General features: G+C 40.9%; 1 protein-coding gene across 3 annotated transcripts in view; it reads left to right on the forward strand.

Annotated features, from left to right (window-relative positions):
* scaper (S-phase cyclin A-associated protein in the ER) overlaps positions 1-16,757 on the forward strand; it is a 61,630-nt gene that overhangs the window by 36,298 nt on the left and 8,575 nt on the right. For all 3 annotated transcript variants that reach the window (XM_051951615.1, XM_051951617.1, XM_051951616.1), the window contains 5 exons: positions 1,504-1,619; positions 9,459-9,582; positions 11,220-11,449; positions 13,058-13,213; positions 15,254-15,488. In XM_051951615.1, coding sequence (XP_051807575.1) covers positions 1,504-1,619; positions 9,459-9,582; positions 11,220-11,449; positions 13,058-13,213; positions 15,254-15,488 — 861 coding nt within the window. The remainder of the gene's footprint in view (positions 1-1,503; positions 1,620-9,458; positions 9,583-11,219; positions 11,450-13,057; positions 13,214-15,253; positions 15,489-16,757) is intronic.

Here is a 16,757-nt window from a genome sequence, read left to right on the forward strand (position 1 = left end):
AAAAACAAAAAATGGTTGAACCTAAAAAAAGTTTCAATTTAAGTATTCACGTTAAACGGTTTGATTTTGCTGCATTTATGTGTTACTGGTTATTTTACTCCAGTTACGGAGCAAATTAATATATCCTCTCTGAGATTGACCAGAAAGTCAAATTAATTTTGCTGTCCTCTCCACTGTCTCATTAACATTTGAGTGAGATCCACTTTATTTGAACCATTATTGTCATTGTTATCTAATGTGTTCGTTATTTTCTCAGTTAATCACAGTTTTTTTTGTTCATAAAGTATCAAAAAATGGTGCAAAGAGAGTCCAAGATGGCATCCTCAAATGTCTTGTTTCGCCAACAACTCAAGGATATTCAGTTTACTGTCATAGAGGAGTAAAGAAACATTCAAGCTTGAGAAGGTGGAATCGGAGAATGTAAACTTTCCTTTCTTTAAAAAATTATTCAAACCACATATTTGATTACAATTGGAGAAAAGTAGGGGTTAAACTTGATGTATACAGAAGTCATTTATTTCACACGAGTGCATTTTTTAACATGGGAAAATGTGCTGTATCTTTCAAATTGTATCTCCATTTGTCTGAAGGTTTACTACGGACAGCAGTTGGCCTGCTAATAAATCTGCGACTGTCGGCCAATTAATTAAGCCAGTTTTAAAGCCTGTGATGTGTGAGCCTTCAACTCTGTTTGTAGCAAATAATGTATTCAGTAATATTACCATAGCCGCTGTTGCCCCCTCATTTATATATTTGAAAACCATGAGCTGCAAGTCATAAATAACACGAGTAGCAGAAAGGAAAGAAACTGGAGCTGAACAGATCCAGAGCCAAAACGTCACTTTGAGATTAAACCATTTAGTCAAGCTCACCGAAATCAGGTTTCTTCAGATCCACAGTAACTGGAAGTGTGAGTCGAGCTCCTCTGCAAGTGTGTGTGGCTGGGTAGTGTTAAAGGTCGGAGAAATCCTGTCTCTGAACAGGAATACATGTCTCTTTAATCCCTGTAAATGCTGACACAACAGGTGAGGTAACATAAGTGCAGAAAATTTTTTTTTAACTAAATGGATAATAATGCAACAACAAATATGTCTGATTTATAATGGGAACGCAATGTTTTTGTATATTTGTTGTTGTTTAAATGGTTGTCTTAATCTTAAAGTTCACTAATTGCCCTGTTCTCAGATCACCCGAGCGGCATTTTCTCGGTTTCACTTAGTCTGTGGTCATCCGTTGAGACCACCCTGGTGCTAACTGGAGCCTGCAGAGCATTTGCTTTCCACTGAAACTCGACTGTTGAGGGGTGGAGTCAGGTTGTGCACTTTTGAGATTAAACAGGAATACTTCAGGGATCACTTTGTTTCAGATTTCAATCCCTCGCCCCTGTAGGAGAAAGAGAGGGTTCCCTGTCTGTTGAGAGCCATGTAATCCCCTGTCCAGCCGGCGGCTCGTTGTCCCCTGACTGTACCTCTGTTTCTCTCCTCTTTCTCTCCGCCTCGACAGAACAATGCCGACCAAGTGGCCTTCCAAGTGGGCGGTGGCCTGTCTGCTCTGGAACAAATTTTGCAGGTCATCACTGCTGCTTCCACACCCACTGCAGTTCCTCGTATTCCTCTCAAGTGAGTACTGTCACCAGACTGAAATGTTTGTGTTCATGTGAATTAAAACATTAAAGGTGGCTTTGTGTTTTTCGAGATTTTTTATTTTTTTTTTTTTTAACCTGTGATTTAACGCACCATTTAAAACAAAAAAATCAATTCCCGTGCCCAGCCGATTCAGTGGTCATGACTTGATCAAGTTTCTGGTTCAAGCCAGCAGGGTGAGCTGTCTCTTTAGCTTGTGTTTGGTACCACTTATTTTGGAAATGCTGACCAGTCGTTGCCGTTGAGACCTGTGTGGTCATTAGTGTGATCTTTTTGAGGGAGCCTAAGTCTAAATTTAGGTTCATTGTTGGAACAGGTGTGCAGGGATTTTCTGCAAAGTCTAAATTCACTGTAGTAATGTATTGATAAACAATCAATAAATGGTAGTAAATTTCAGTTCCCTTTATGTTAAATTGCACTAAATTGTTATGTTAATGATCTGAAAACATAGATTGGGCTGAGCATTACTGTTCTGCATCAGATCATTCAATAGAACCTCCATCCAAGTATGACAAGTTGCATAATATGAAAGAAAGTAGACTCTTGTGGTGTTTGCAGCTTTTTATGACTGTAATAACAGGAAATCATATGAAAGAAACAGATGAAGTTATTTGTAAGTGATAGTACATCTTAATCACTTTCAAAAGGGTAAAGACAGTTTTACATTTCTCTTTCGCCTAGTAGGCTGGAAGCTTTTTTTGTGTGGGAATATATTCTAACCAGATTTTTCGAAAGAATATAAAATAGCATTAACATTTCTGATTGTGTTTGCGTGGCCTAAAAGAGACGAACACGTTTGAATGATCCATACTGTTTAATGAGGCCTTCCTTCCTCCTGATGACTTCTCTCTGTCTGTATCCTTTCACTGACCTCACTGACAGCGCTGCTCTATGCTGCTCTATTTCCTCTTTGCGATTGTTTTTGCAATTGCATAAAGCAAGTGAGCTAATCTCAACTAACCTAATTTATCTCTGTTTGTCGTTGCTTCATCTCAATAAATACTCTCGAAATGTATTAATGAATAACAGCACTGCCCTTCAAGAATTGGAAAGCATTTCCATTTCTGTAATCAATTTGTGTTCATTCTTTTCTCTCGAAACACAAAAAGCACATGTGTCCCATCTATCATTTAGAGTACGGAGTATTTTTGAGTTGTGGGTCTGGCGTTTGCACAGCTTGCCAGTAGATAACCTCAGAGAGGCTGTTGTGCTCACAAGTGGGACTCTGTAATGGACTCGAATGGCCTTGCTCTCCCATTCATTAGCATTTACTGGTCTCTGAGTCTCTGCTAATGGACAAATGCTTCTTATATTTATAAGGCTTTTAAAGGACATTGCATGTATATTGATTTTTTTTTTTTTTTGTAGTCTCTCTTTCTCAATCATTGTAATCGGAGTGAATTTCAGACTTCTGAATTTCAGAAAATATGATCTTAAATGGAGAGACTGTCTTCTTGCACTAAGCTCAGTTTTTCAGACTTTGCTTGGATATTTGTCCATGATTTGTTAACTTGGTACACAAAATACCTCCTGGGCTTTTAGACATGTCCTTGACAAACTGTGGTGAAGAAACAGCAGATAAAGATTAAGCCCATGTGTTTTTGTCCTCTGTTTCCAATTTAGTTGAACTCTGGAATGGTTTATTAATAATAATAATTATTATTATTATTTTATAAAGTGTTTCTAGTTCTTCCTTCCAAACTAAACCTTTCCCTTAGCAAAACAGGACTCTCTGCAGTGAAGGCTGACATGTGTATGAGATTAACAGTTGTTCCACAGACAAACAGCGACAATTGTATGATCTAATATTATTATTTCATTGTTATATTTTGTGTCTATACTGAGTAAGCTCAGTACTACAATTCACTGGCTTGCCTTTTAGTTTGTGTTGCTGGCCTCTTTAACACATCATTTCTGTGCAATCTCTATAGAACAACCTTGTTATGCAGCTTGTTGTACCTTAATATATGTAGTTATTACAGTAACTGTGTTGGCTGCGACTGGATATATAAATGTGAAACTGTTTATTTTGTTTGAATCCATGCACAGGTTTGAACAATCACATTATTTTTCAGACAAATTTCACTGGCTCCTTTCCCATTTTGTTAGTCATGTAAAATTCAAGAGAGGTCAAACTTTGTTCTCTTGTCAGCTGGGTCAGTGTAGTCGGTAGCTCATGTCGAGATGCAACACAAGGACGCAGCCTGGCTGTCTGCTTATCACTATCTGTCATCTGGATTGCTGTGTGGCCTAATGGGCTGCTATACAGACGCTAGCCCCAGAGTGCGCTACATTATCTGTTTACAGTGATGCTGCCGTATTGATCACCTCCTCCCACCAGATAAGCAGAGTGATTTACAAAAAAGGCAGCTGCCGAGGTGCTCCTGCCATATCTCTCCCCAGGGAGGCTGATTCCATCTTGTTACCATTACATTAATGAGCTAATTCCTCTACGAGGCTCCGCTAATGTTCTAGTGTAACCCTGTGGTCGCTGGAGTGTCCAGATCGGGGTTTGTGCAGCCACTGTCATTAACTGGACAGATGATATCGTACAAAAGGCACAATAACATCCCAAACGTTGCCATCGACAGCATTAATTATACAACACAGTGATGTTATTAGTTACTTTGATTTGCATTATGTTAATTATTTGCCTGGTGTTCTTATTGACGGGCATTTAAATCATTTAACATTATGCTTATATCCATAAAATGTCATTAAACTGTGGAAAAATATCTCAATGTTCCTGATAGCCTAATGTGTGCTTCCACTTACCAATCCAAAACCAAATGGTATCCAATTTACTTATTTATTTGTGTTTATTTTTGGAGTTGAATAAAATCTGTAAACCTTCCATTTGAGACACTTGAGTTAGTTTTTGGTATTCTGCGCAAAGACCACTTAAATAAGTCATCAATTTAAAAAAAAAAAAAAAAAAAAAGCAGCTTACTTTATGTTTTTTTGAAAAATCTATTAATTTAAAGTTGTAGCTGTATTTTTAGGGTGACTAATCTAAAATAAGGTGATCAGTTAGGTAAGTAATCTGAAACGATTCCTTTAAATCTACCCTTGTTTGTGTTGTTGTATGGTAGCAGTGGTGCTGTTTGGCCAATAAGATAGTAGGCATTGCATTGAAGATATAAATGATTATACAGTCCTATAATAGTATATTTTGTCAATGTTATTAGTTGAAGCGGTTTTGTCTCACTCACTTAAAGCCGTTTCATGAGTACAGGACAAGTAAATTTAGTGGACAACGCTTGTGTGGTTGTTGTCTTTTTACTCTCCTTCCATTATGACAGCTGCAGATTATCAGTTTAACCCAAAACCAGTGTCAAAGGACTGACGACAAGAATCTTTCTTTGCACAGTGATGCAGAGTTACACAGAGCTGGCATTTAGATTTGCAGATGCCTTGTCCTTCTGTCTTCAATAGGGGTCACTGGAGAGAAGAGGGGAAGAAAGACTTGTGTTGTGTGCTACTTGCAAATGGTCTCAGCTGTCTAGCTTCATCCGAGTTTTTAAAAACCAAACCATGAAAAGAACAGAAAGCACTAGTCTATTCATTTCAGTAGTAAAAGTCAAATTTAGATGTTTTTACTATGATGTTTTAGTCACACCACATGTTGACAATTCCCAGTGTTTTTAAAAGTCATACAGAGCTGTGGCTACAGAGAAAGGTTAGCAGTCCTTGACATGCGTGTTAACCCAATTTGTATTTCCACCTCTGTCTCACATGACCTGGTGTATCCTGTGAAATCAGACCTGCTACCTGTGGTTTTATTTCAGGATGTTTTTCCACCATTTGTGAGGCTGTGTGTATGTTATTTGTGTGTGTTGTGCACTCGTTGTGCTTGGTGCTGTGTGGCGGCTCATCAGATTTCTCCTCCTTCGATACCTGGCCAGTGTGGCACAACAGCCAGAGTAGTATGTCTTGAGCACTCAGGGTATCGGAGAGATCAACAGCAGAATCAATTAATGTCATTTAGATAGCAGTGAATGAAGGGATGTTTGACAGCACAAGGAATGGATTTGCTCCTCACCTTTATTTTGGCTTAGGATTCTTTTTTCATTCCCCGTTTAAGAGGCAGGGGCTCAACTGATCTGGAAGTTAGTCAGATTTCTACAGCGCTGCTTCCCGTCAGGGCTTGACTGCATACATAGGAAATGCACAGAAAGGGCGAGGAATGTGAGACTCAGGTTGAGGAGCACAGATTTCATGGTTGATAACTCAAGGCAGTGACAAAAGCATAAGAGCCTTTTACATGCTTGTTGTACTGTTGTCAAATGAGCACAGAGTTGGCCATTTACCTTAATAAATGGACTTGATGAAAGATGCACACAACCCATAACCGTGTTGGAGAGCAGCGTTTATGGTTGTTACAATTGAGTTATTCCAAAGAGCTAAAAACTAGTGAAATCTGGGTGCTTTTGTGGACAAATTCTTTTTTCAGAAGGTTCTTAATTTTCGTCTCTTCTATCAGTCTTTTCCTTAAAATGAAATTATTACAGAATATTATCACAAGGTTCCACCGTATAGTAGGTCGGCCTGCTGACTATCAGGACCTCAGGGGCTGCATATGGGCACACAGGATCAGGTGTGTTCTATCTGTTTTACCTCTTGGCTCATTTCTTTATGGATGTGAGTACCCTTTACTGTAAAATGGTAGTCCCCACTGATAAAAGGTTAACTGTTGGTGTAAACGAGCAGATCACGTTCCTTAATTATTTGTTTCTTCGCTTTATCAACTTTAAATCCCTCTTACAACTCCAGTTGCAACTTGTGGACAGTAGTTCATTGCTTGTTCTCACAGTGAGAATACACTCAGGGAGTTGAGAAAGATAGCGGTTATGTTTAATTTTGGGATCCTGTTAAGCACAATCTCACCTTTGTAATGAGAAAACCCTTGTGATGTAGGTGAAGGAATGTGGCCTGCTTAGACTGGCACACATCAGTTTTTTTTGTGCAACATGAGAGAGCGTTGCGGCACTTTACCAAATTGTTCCTCAAAATCTGTGACTAGACCTGTCACTGAGGGGTATTTAGATAGTGAGATTCCCAGAGAGGTTGGACTATCGGGTGTCATGCTCATCAAGCTCAATTAGGTGGGAGGAAACCAAAGACAAGATCAGTGTGATGGTTCATTGTGCAAGCTGGTGTAAGGGCATAAACTCAAACATGCCTCTGACAGCCTCCTCATTTGTTCAGAGATGACCAAAGACAAGCCTGATTAGCTGTGTTACAAAGCAATTGCATGCTCATTACATGAGCAGCTGAGTGAATGGAGGGCCAGATCTGTCTTGCCAAAGTTAAGTGATTTAATTAGAATATGCTAGTCAGGTCAGGGAGACAGAATGCAGCCATGTCTTTGAATAATTTTTAAAGTGGTTTGTTGTAGTCCCAACCCAAACCCACAGTTTGCATAATAGTATTTTAAGGCATTGTTTGTTGTTTTTTTGTAGTAACAAATTTACTTTCTTCTTTAAAAGCTCACTTTTCCTGCACCCTTGTACTCTATTACATACATTGTATATAGGGAAATCCAAATACTATAACCATGCCTATCCCAGCTGACATGTCGCCAGTCAATCACATAGCAAGAAACAAAATCATAAACCTATTTTGCAGCAGCCAACATGAACACAGGCTATACCAACGCTTAAATACACCTACATTTTTGTGACGGGGAACACTGTCAAAATCATTGCACATATACTAAACAGGGACAAACTGGATTTGAAAAGCTGAAAACGCTCAACAGACCTACACTGGGGACACAGTTGTTAATGTTGTGGAAGAAAAAAAGTTGACTGCATAGCCAGTCATGGCAAAACTGCCAAATGGAAAGTAAAGACAACAACCAAAACTATATGACAATGCAATAAGTAAATCCCAATCCCCTTGACTCTTTTTTTTTTTTTTTTTCCCCCCCTGCATTCATGATGTCATACATAGTCTGTTTAAGATTGTTGTCTTTGGACATTTCACCCTTCTTGGCAGGAGATGGGAAACATGAGAGCTTACCAACTTGAATCAAATACATTTTATTTAATCCACTACACTACAGGATGCCTGCAGAAGTCCAGTTTTTTGTTCCAGTGTGTCGACTGGGTATTCCAATCTGATTAAAATCACAAGAGTGGTTTCAGGAGCACCAGGATAAGTCAAAAGAATTTTCATGCCCTCTCCCAATCCACTGATCTGAACCTTGACAAGAAATTCATATTTCAAAGTAAATTACTGCCTCGTTCATTCCTTCTTAAACACTATTAAATATTGCATTAAATTATAGAAGAGGACAAACATTGGCAGATGAATAGCCCCCAGAATCTCAGTGTAACTTAAATGTTATTGACAGACATTGACTTTTTTCCCACTGAGACAGCTCTTGATATAATGAAGTCAGTCCTACATTTCCACTTATTCCCTGATACATATGACAATCCTACTGTTGTGCACCGCTTTAATGCAACAGGGACATAATCTCAAATACGACAAGAGTGACCAAAGTAATTCTTCTCCTTTAGAGGAATGTACATGGAGGTTACTACCGTTTCCATAAGCCTGGGTGAAGCTTATAATTATACATTGTGAAGAAGTATTTGAGTTGTCATTTGGTATTTGCATAGGAAGCGATCTGTTTCCCAGTTCTCTTGAGAATCAGAGTGTCTGAGATCTGACGCTGCCTGACTGCACACAAAGCAGAGTTTGGTTGGGTTCTCATGTTGCCTCACTTCTTGCTCCACAAGAACTTTCCTGTCGGTGCACTTAACATTAATTAACTTTTCCCATTGCTTTAAGATTTTATAAAATTGTTCCCAATATAGCTGCTGCAATACTACAACAATTTGTAAGAAAGGTCTTAAGGTGATCTTTTTTAGGTCTTCTGTTATTGTTTCAAGTAGTTCTTGGTCACATTAACACCACATTCCATGTCTGACAGCTTTACACAGCAACGTCAATAATGATACGGCGAAGCGACTGATCTGCCCGCTAGCAAATGCAAAGCAAAGACCAGAGGAAGTTACCGAGAGACTTTGGTGAACCTCCACCTAATCTATTTTTCTTTACCATGCCAGCGTGGTTTGACCGAAAACGCGCAGCAGATGTGAAGGTTCGGTAGATATCAAAATGTTTACCAGTTGAAATAAACATGGCCTACTTTAGGCACTGGAGAGGCGGATTCCATTCTTCCAACGAGCAGATAGGACACGCTATTCCTCCAATGGCTAAAATATACAGTGTCAGAAAATATTAACTGATGAAACGGGGCGAGGGGGAGTAGCAGTCACAGCAGAATGATTGGTCAGTTATCAGAAGCATTAATCTTCTCTGGGGCTTGTTTTAGAGTAGACATAATACAGAGGCGCACTGACTGGCTCAGCGCTGGCTGCTGCCTGGGCGGCTGTGAGGAGCTGCTAAGAAAGTAGTTTTATCTCTCCAGCGGAAATGCTGCACCATCTCTGCCAAGATTGGATTGCACTCAGCACCTCTGAGGTGGATCTGGTGAGGGGAGTTTCCACAGAAGTAGTTGATATGAGTGTTTTATTCCTCAAATCAGCTTCCTTGCTCGCGCTGTCAGTGAGATATGCTTTTGACTGGTGAAGACAAACTGCACCCTTAAAGAACCACAAATACAGAAAAGTGTGTTTGGTTTCCTGGTGCCTGCAGATAATCTTGTCAGTGCCCAGGTCACATTTACATCCCAGCAGTAGTGTTTCTTCAGTTGATTGCAAGGAGGGAAGCAGTGTGCCCTGAGGTTTGTTGTTTCACACTTTGAGTAATATATATTTTTTTCTTATCTGTCTCTGTTAGATCTCTCTGTGCTGCTGTAAATATCTACTACCTGGCATGTTCCTGCTGTGCCCTCAACTGCTCCTATGTGCTGTTTAGCAACAAGATAGTCCTCCTCATGGACTTGCTGCTGCATCAGCTAACAGTAAGTAAACACACAGGATCAACCGCCACAGAATGTTTCTTCGATGATGCAATGAAATATGAATGTTTGCGTGACTAGTGTTTGCCAAACACAATGTTTTAATTTGTATGAAGTAGATAAACTGTCAAGGAAATGCTCATTGTGTTTGAACACAGGATATTGTAAGATAGAAATGTTCAATTTTTGTTACCAGTTCTCTGTTTTCTTTACATTTAATCAATTGTCATACACTGCTCTGACCACAGAGAAAGCCCTGCCTTTTTGCTGGTGTCTGTCACTGCCACAGTGTTAATGAAAGACAGAGCAAGACACAAACTAGTGAGTAACAAACCGTTGTCCAGGCTCTCCACAGATGCCTCCAACTGGGGAATGTGAGAGCACAGTCAGTCAGGCTGCATTGCGGCGTCATGTCAGCCCATATCCTTCAGCACTCTGTAAGAAGGGCTGTAAACATCAGCTCACTCCAAACATCCAACGGTGGCGGCTCACTGGGGCCTCCTACACTCACAACACAGACAGGACAAGGCACAGGCACAGGGTTGTGGTGCATGTATGAACTCTACTGGGGCTTCCTTCTCCAATCCAAAGCAGTCATGTTTCCTCAGGGCACACAGGGAGAGGTTAGCCTGTATGCTCCAGTTTATATAAAACATATCCCAGCAGCTGCTCTGCTGACTGACATATCCAACAGCACTCCAAGAGATGAACCAACTTTTCTGCTTGTGTTTGCTACAGATGAAGAGCCCAATATTACTTATCTGCCTCCTCAGCCCTCTATGATGAGCTGAGATTTAGTTTACAATTTTTACACAGATTTGCATTTTTCATTGTATTTATAGACATGGACATATTCATGTGCATGTCTGTGTTTTGGTATGCGTGTGTGTGAGCAATAGAGTCGAGCGGTGGGGGTTGCACGGCCATATGAGCATGCCCCCTTTTAATTAGATTTGTGGAGAATGTCGGTGGATTTACCTATGCTGTCAGCATTCACCCCAACCATTAGACCAAATGGGAACGTTTTATCTTTGCAAGGTTCCACATTAAACAGTGGCACTATATTTTAAATGCGGACCTCTGCTTTCATGAAGTTTGTCTTGAAATGCAAATGAGAGAGTGCTTGTCGTACTACTGTGCCGTATATGTCCGTCTATAGCCGTTTTATTTGGGCTTCTATCTTGTCTGGATGTTTGTAGTTTACAGCCTTTGCTCAGCCACACAAAGCTGGTATAAACAAACAGAGATGGACTATAAACAGCTACTATGACTTTGTTGTAGCTATTTCAATTCTTAAGACTGCGGTCTACTAATTTGTTGTCTCAAACGGATGAATAAGCTCTGCTAAACTGTGTAATGTACCAACAAGCCATTTTCAACTAAAACAGGACATTTAACATTTGCTTCTGCATTAATAAAATGGCATTTTAACTTAGTGCTAAAGGGCGACTTGACCTACTGCTATTTATGTCTATGCTGTTGATTTTATGTCTGATGGCATGCTGTCAGATTTCTGCTATAGTCTCTCAACTTCAGAGTTTATTAAAAGACCAATAACCTGGTGATATAAATAACAGGTTTATTAATGCTTCAATACACTATCCTGTGTTCACTGTGTTTTTTCCTTTCCATTTTAATAGCTGTATGTCCCAGATGAGGACAAGTCTATTTTTGGGCGCAGTGTGAACAAGCAAGTCTTTGAAGGTTTGACAACAGGCCTGCTTCAAACCATCGCTACCATCCTGGGGTCCCTGTCACCAAATATCTCTGAGTCTTGGCAAGGTGAAAACACATGGATTTCCTCCCCAGATACCAAGGTCAAGAGCTCTGCCACAGAGTCCTTCAACACTCGCACACAAGATCTAATCAGGTATTTCCCTTCAATGCTCTGTGCTGCTCTCGCACCACTTCTCATCCTCCTACATGGCACCTCTTTTTTTTCATCTCGCAACCTTTTTTCCTCCTTTAGTACATCCCTCCTCCACTCCTCTTCACCGGGTTGCGAGTTGGTCAACCTCTGATTTCCTCAACAACATGCTTTATGTAAAGAATAGGCTGACAAAATGTCAGATCATTTGGAAAAGATCCAAGTGGTGTCTTGTTAGACTGGGAGTAGTGTGAGAATGAGGTGTATTCTGGCATCCCTCCAGCACGTACTTTTTCCGCACATTCGGTACCACATTTTAAGTAAAATCAGTTTCTGAGGGCGGGGTCACAAAGTAGCATAAACAAAGAGCACTTCCAAAGCTTTGAAAGGTCCCCTTGAACCTGGTGTTCAAGCCAGCCATGTGGGTCTGAGCTGTAGGAGTCGGGGGTCTGATGGAGAATGTGGACTGTGAGGAAAGGCAGGCCCAGCCGCATGAAGCTTTGTGGACTAGTCTTTCCACCGTCCCTCCCACAAGCCATGATTCATCTGGACGGAGCAGCTGCACAGGCCCACCAATCTCATCCACTGACCCAGTCGTAACCCTAGAGACAGAGGAGGGCCTGAGAAAAATTGTGTCGTCAGACTGATAATCCCGAGTACGAACACAAGATTTACCTCAACTGTCTTATAATGTATATGTGAGGAAGGACAAAAGATCAAAACATTTTTAGCTTTTGCAACACTTCCCCATTATACCAACCTATATATCACACAGAGAGGAGATCACCATTTCCTCAGTTTGCATTTTCACTGCTTTTAGTCCCCTGTTAGTGCTGTAAATATTTTCAATGTACATTCATATTTTGAGGCACAAAGTGGAGAGTTCGACCACCAAGCAGGATGTCAAACAGAGAGTAGGCCCTGGACAAAGCAGCAAGTGTGAGAAAGATGCTTTCAACCCAAGTAAAGCTGTGGAAGAGGATCAAGACAAAACAAGGGGACTTGGTTCAAGTGTCAAATGACCTGCAGTGCAGGTTCAAAACTGGCATAATCACCTGTTTTAAGAGGACACCAGTGAGTGACAGTTCCAACAATAAAGGCTTGTGAGAGAAGTGAAAAGTCAAAGCATTGATTAAATGAGGAACTGTGACTTCAGAGTGACCACATCAGCGACTTAAAGGTCTTGATTGGCAGCTATAGTGCTCTCTAGATTTTCTTAAGTTGTTGGTGCCCGAAGGTCCCGGAATACCAGAGCTTTGAGAAGACTAGCCCCAGGTCAGCAGACTGTCAAGGGCCCAGAGCTGGGCTGGCACAGGGGCCACAACAGTCCTCTAATGACACTATTAGCAGTGATTTGTGGCTGAAAGAGTACAGGGAACATGATCATGAGACCTGTCATTGGCAAAGACAAATTGAAGATATCACAGTAATAGCAGGGGGTGGAGGGCTTAGGTGAGGTATTGGCTTTCAGCTGCAGTGCTGTGGAACTATGCACAGTAAAGGCCTTTGTTTGCCTGTGGGAGATAAGCTTTTTACAAAGAAACTGTTTCACTTTAACATTTAGGAACTAATGCTTGTTTATTTTCTTCTTTTCTTGTGTCTTTACTCTAGCTATGTGGTTAACATGGGCTTGATTGACAAGCTCTACGGGTGCTTCTTGTCGGTCCAAGGTCCTGTAGACGATCACCCTAAGATGTCTGCTTTCCTTCAGCAGGCCTCAGCTCTGCTACACAGCATATGCAAGCTGTGCTTTGTCGTAACCGGACGGTGAGCCTGTCTCTCACTCTACTGCACACCTTAAACATCTCTGTGATCTCTTGATCTTCCTCTAACAAACACACACACCTCTCTCTTTGCAAGTAATGACAGAGACAAAGTCACAGTCAGTTCTTTAATGTCAGGAGGACCCATAAAGACGGGGCTCATAGTTACTCAAACAAAGACTGTGGTTCCTCTGCAGCATCAGCCAGCAGGTCATTTACTCCAGCCAGAAAGCTGGCTAAGCTGTCGTTACTACAGATCGAGATAGGCATCTACTTGACCCAGCGCTCTGTCACTCACCATAAACCTTAGCCTGCAGTGTGGGGGGAGCCCACCCACGTGTGATACGGTGACCTCCACTCAGAGAGGTTCAGTGGCGCCGCTGACAGAGGCTAAGCACACAGTCACACCAAGGGACATCAGCACCACAATTTCTGACTTCAAAGGAACAGAAATGCTCGGCATGGTAGCAGGGCCAGATATTATTTTATGTTACATTATTATGAAATTTGAAACGGAATAACCTGCATGCATTTTAATTGTTATATTGAATCTAAGTAGCAGCTGAGCCACGACAATCTAACTGTTCTCCGTGCAGTATCAATGACCATGTCACAAAGCCTTGGTAGACCACAGCTAGAACTGTTCATTGTGGAATAATTGTGAGGGGAAAATGGTGATCTGTGCACTGCAGCAGCCAGAAGGTTCTGTTCTATCTAAGCTCTCTGTGTGTCATATATATGAATGCTCAGTGGACTAGTAGAATATTTGGGCCATGCCAGTTGCTGTGTCAGGGGATTATAATGGCATTAGGAGGCTGTGTTCTTGCCTAGCAGCATATTTCATGCAAAGCCTGTTGGCTAACATCAAGTATCAGCATGCAGTGTAGGTTCCATCCAGAGGTCACACACCCTCCATTCTACATAGCTGCAAATCATAGCTGGTGCTGCTGCGGTAGTCTTAAATTGTCTCTCTACTGGCTGAGGGTTTTCTCTGGACTCCTCAGGGTTGTGGCTGAGAATCCTAAATAACATCACTGCAACAATTACTTTCATTATCTCTTGTGTTTAAGTTTTTTTTTTTATGTTAGTACCATGATGATTATTTTATATGGTTGGATCCTCTATTCAAACCTCTATCTTCTGAATTTCGTAGCATGGAAAAATTCACTTTAAAAAACTTAGACCAGTGACATGTTTAAACTTTGGGTTTGTTGGTTCTTTGACTTATTAAATAGAGCCTTTTATTCCTCTTTCCTACCCACATTATCTCTGGCTCTGTTGTTAAATGTATTGTACAGGGATGGGATGATGTTGCCAATCCCTTTAACCAACAGGGTGGCATTTTGTTGGAGCCAAGCAAACATATCACCTTGAATCCTCTCAGGCAGGCTTTGATTAAATGTACTGGAGCACTCAGCACCTTGTCAGGCAACTCAGTACAATCTACCAGCTTGAAATCACTGCCATGAGCTTCACGTCATGGCATTACTATGTTTACTGTAGGAGGAGTGAGAGCGGAAGTGTTGATCTTGAGCCTTAAAAGTCTGTCTTTAGCTAATCCAGCTGGCAGTTAATTGTACTCAAAAAGGTGAAACCACTTCTTACATGCAAAGAGTGAAAAAACTGTTATTCCATGAATAAACCAGAAAAAGACAGAAGATGAAATTAAGGGCGATCCAACATGTAAATATGCAACACATTTCAAACTTGGTGCTCTTCCACTTGCAGTTAAGTCGGATAACATGGCGGCACTGACAGAGTATCTTTTATCCAAAGGAAAGTCATCTCTAAGCTTTTGTCTGATGAGTAAACCTAGAAGCCACTGAGGTCTAGCCTGCTTTTGTGTCCTCAGTGTTGCAGTGAATGAACAGTGAATATGATACCAGCAACAGCAGAGAGTCAGTAAATTCTATTCAAAATATCTGCAAATACACTCTAATGCTAACTGATGTTTCTGGTTTGTTATTTGAGCCCACTTCCTATTAAACTCCTCCAGTTATTTTCAGTTTTCCTGAGCATGCATGCGCCTTCTCATCATCTTTAGTGCTCCCACTATATTCGACAATAAACGCCAGGACCCGACTGGATTGACGGCCCTGCTGCAGTCCACAGACCTGGTCGGAGTGGTGCACACCCTGTATTGCATCCTGCTGCACAGCTTCTCGCCGGAGTCTGCTTCCCAGAGTCAGGAACCTTACGGCCCCGGGGTCATCCAGGTGGCTTTACAAGGCATCCGCTTCCTCAACAGTTTTGCCCTTCTTGACCTATCCGCCTTCCAGGTAATAATAATGCGACAAAAACAAAACTCTAAAAATATTCTGTTTTCACAAATCCAAATTGTCACAGATTTTAGACATTTAGACATAGATTTTTATTTTTTATGTACTGTATGATGTTATTACACGATGCATATTTTATAGAATGAAATTAACATTTTTTTTGGGAAGGATTACTTGATGCCTTAGCATGAGCTGGTGTCATTAACAGAAAGTTAAATTCTTATTGCAAACAGCAGGCTTTCATAAAAATTGCCCACAAATATTTAATTATCATCGCTGGATTTAATAAATCTGTATACATGATCAGATGAAAGGTAGTTCCTTTAAGAGCCATTAGAAGAGGAGTTGCTCCCTTCAGGACAAAGGTGACCCGTGGACATAAACACCGGTGCCCTTTGACCCCAGGTCATTTTTTGGGGTTGAATAGAGTCTGGTGGGTCAGCAGTTAGAATGGAACACGAGTGATTATCACTGTATGCAGGGCCATACATTACCCACCCGGCGGAGGAGAGGGCGACAGCTTCACTGTGCTAAGTCACTGCATAGACTGAAAGCCACGAGAGCAAGCGAGAATGCTGTTAATTATTTTAATGCCTCGGGGTAATTACTTTGAAGCAGCTTCCTCTCACTGACCCGCCACATTCAGGCAACTCAAAACAGCTGGATATGAAAGCATTTCACTGCCGGAGTTTTATGAACATTTTAAATAATCTTTCTTTTTTTGGCCAGGAGTTGTAATCACCTTGTGTTTCGCATTACCTCACGGCAGCAGCTAATATGTATTTGCAGTGGATGGTTGATCAAAATTCAAGTCGTTAACTCGCCCCGCTGCCGCATCAGCTCCCAATAATGTGTTTAGAAGGGAATTTCAAAAGGGTCCAGTGCAGTATAAATTACTGGGCTTTGCAGTGGTTGCATTTTGGCAGAATGTGCTGCGACAAATCAGCCATCCTTGAAAATCAATGTTAAGAAAATAAAAGTTCCCATTGAAACCAGAACTGCCTTTTTCCGTCTTTGCTTAGCAGTTTTCCTGCTTTCCTTCTCAAACTGCGAGTTCATTTTTATTTTTATTTTTTTTTCAGTCGTGTAACATTTTGCTTTTTTGTCTGCATTTTTTTATATGGTTCAGTGAGTTTAAGTGTGGAGTCCTGAAAACAGCATTTAGCTTCTCAGGTATTGTGTTTATAGATGTTAAAAAGCTAATACACCCAAACTTCCAGTGCAAATTGTAATGATCTTATGGTGCTCTGTCACACTGACATGTTTAAT

The sequence above is a fragment of the Acanthochromis polyacanthus genome, chromosome 8, assembly GCF_021347895.1.
Source record: "Acanthochromis polyacanthus isolate Apoly-LR-REF ecotype Palm Island chromosome 8, KAUST_Apoly_ChrSc, whole genome shotgun sequence".
In the NCBI taxonomy this organism is placed as follows: Eukaryota; Metazoa; Chordata; class Actinopteri; family Pomacentridae; genus Acanthochromis; species Acanthochromis polyacanthus.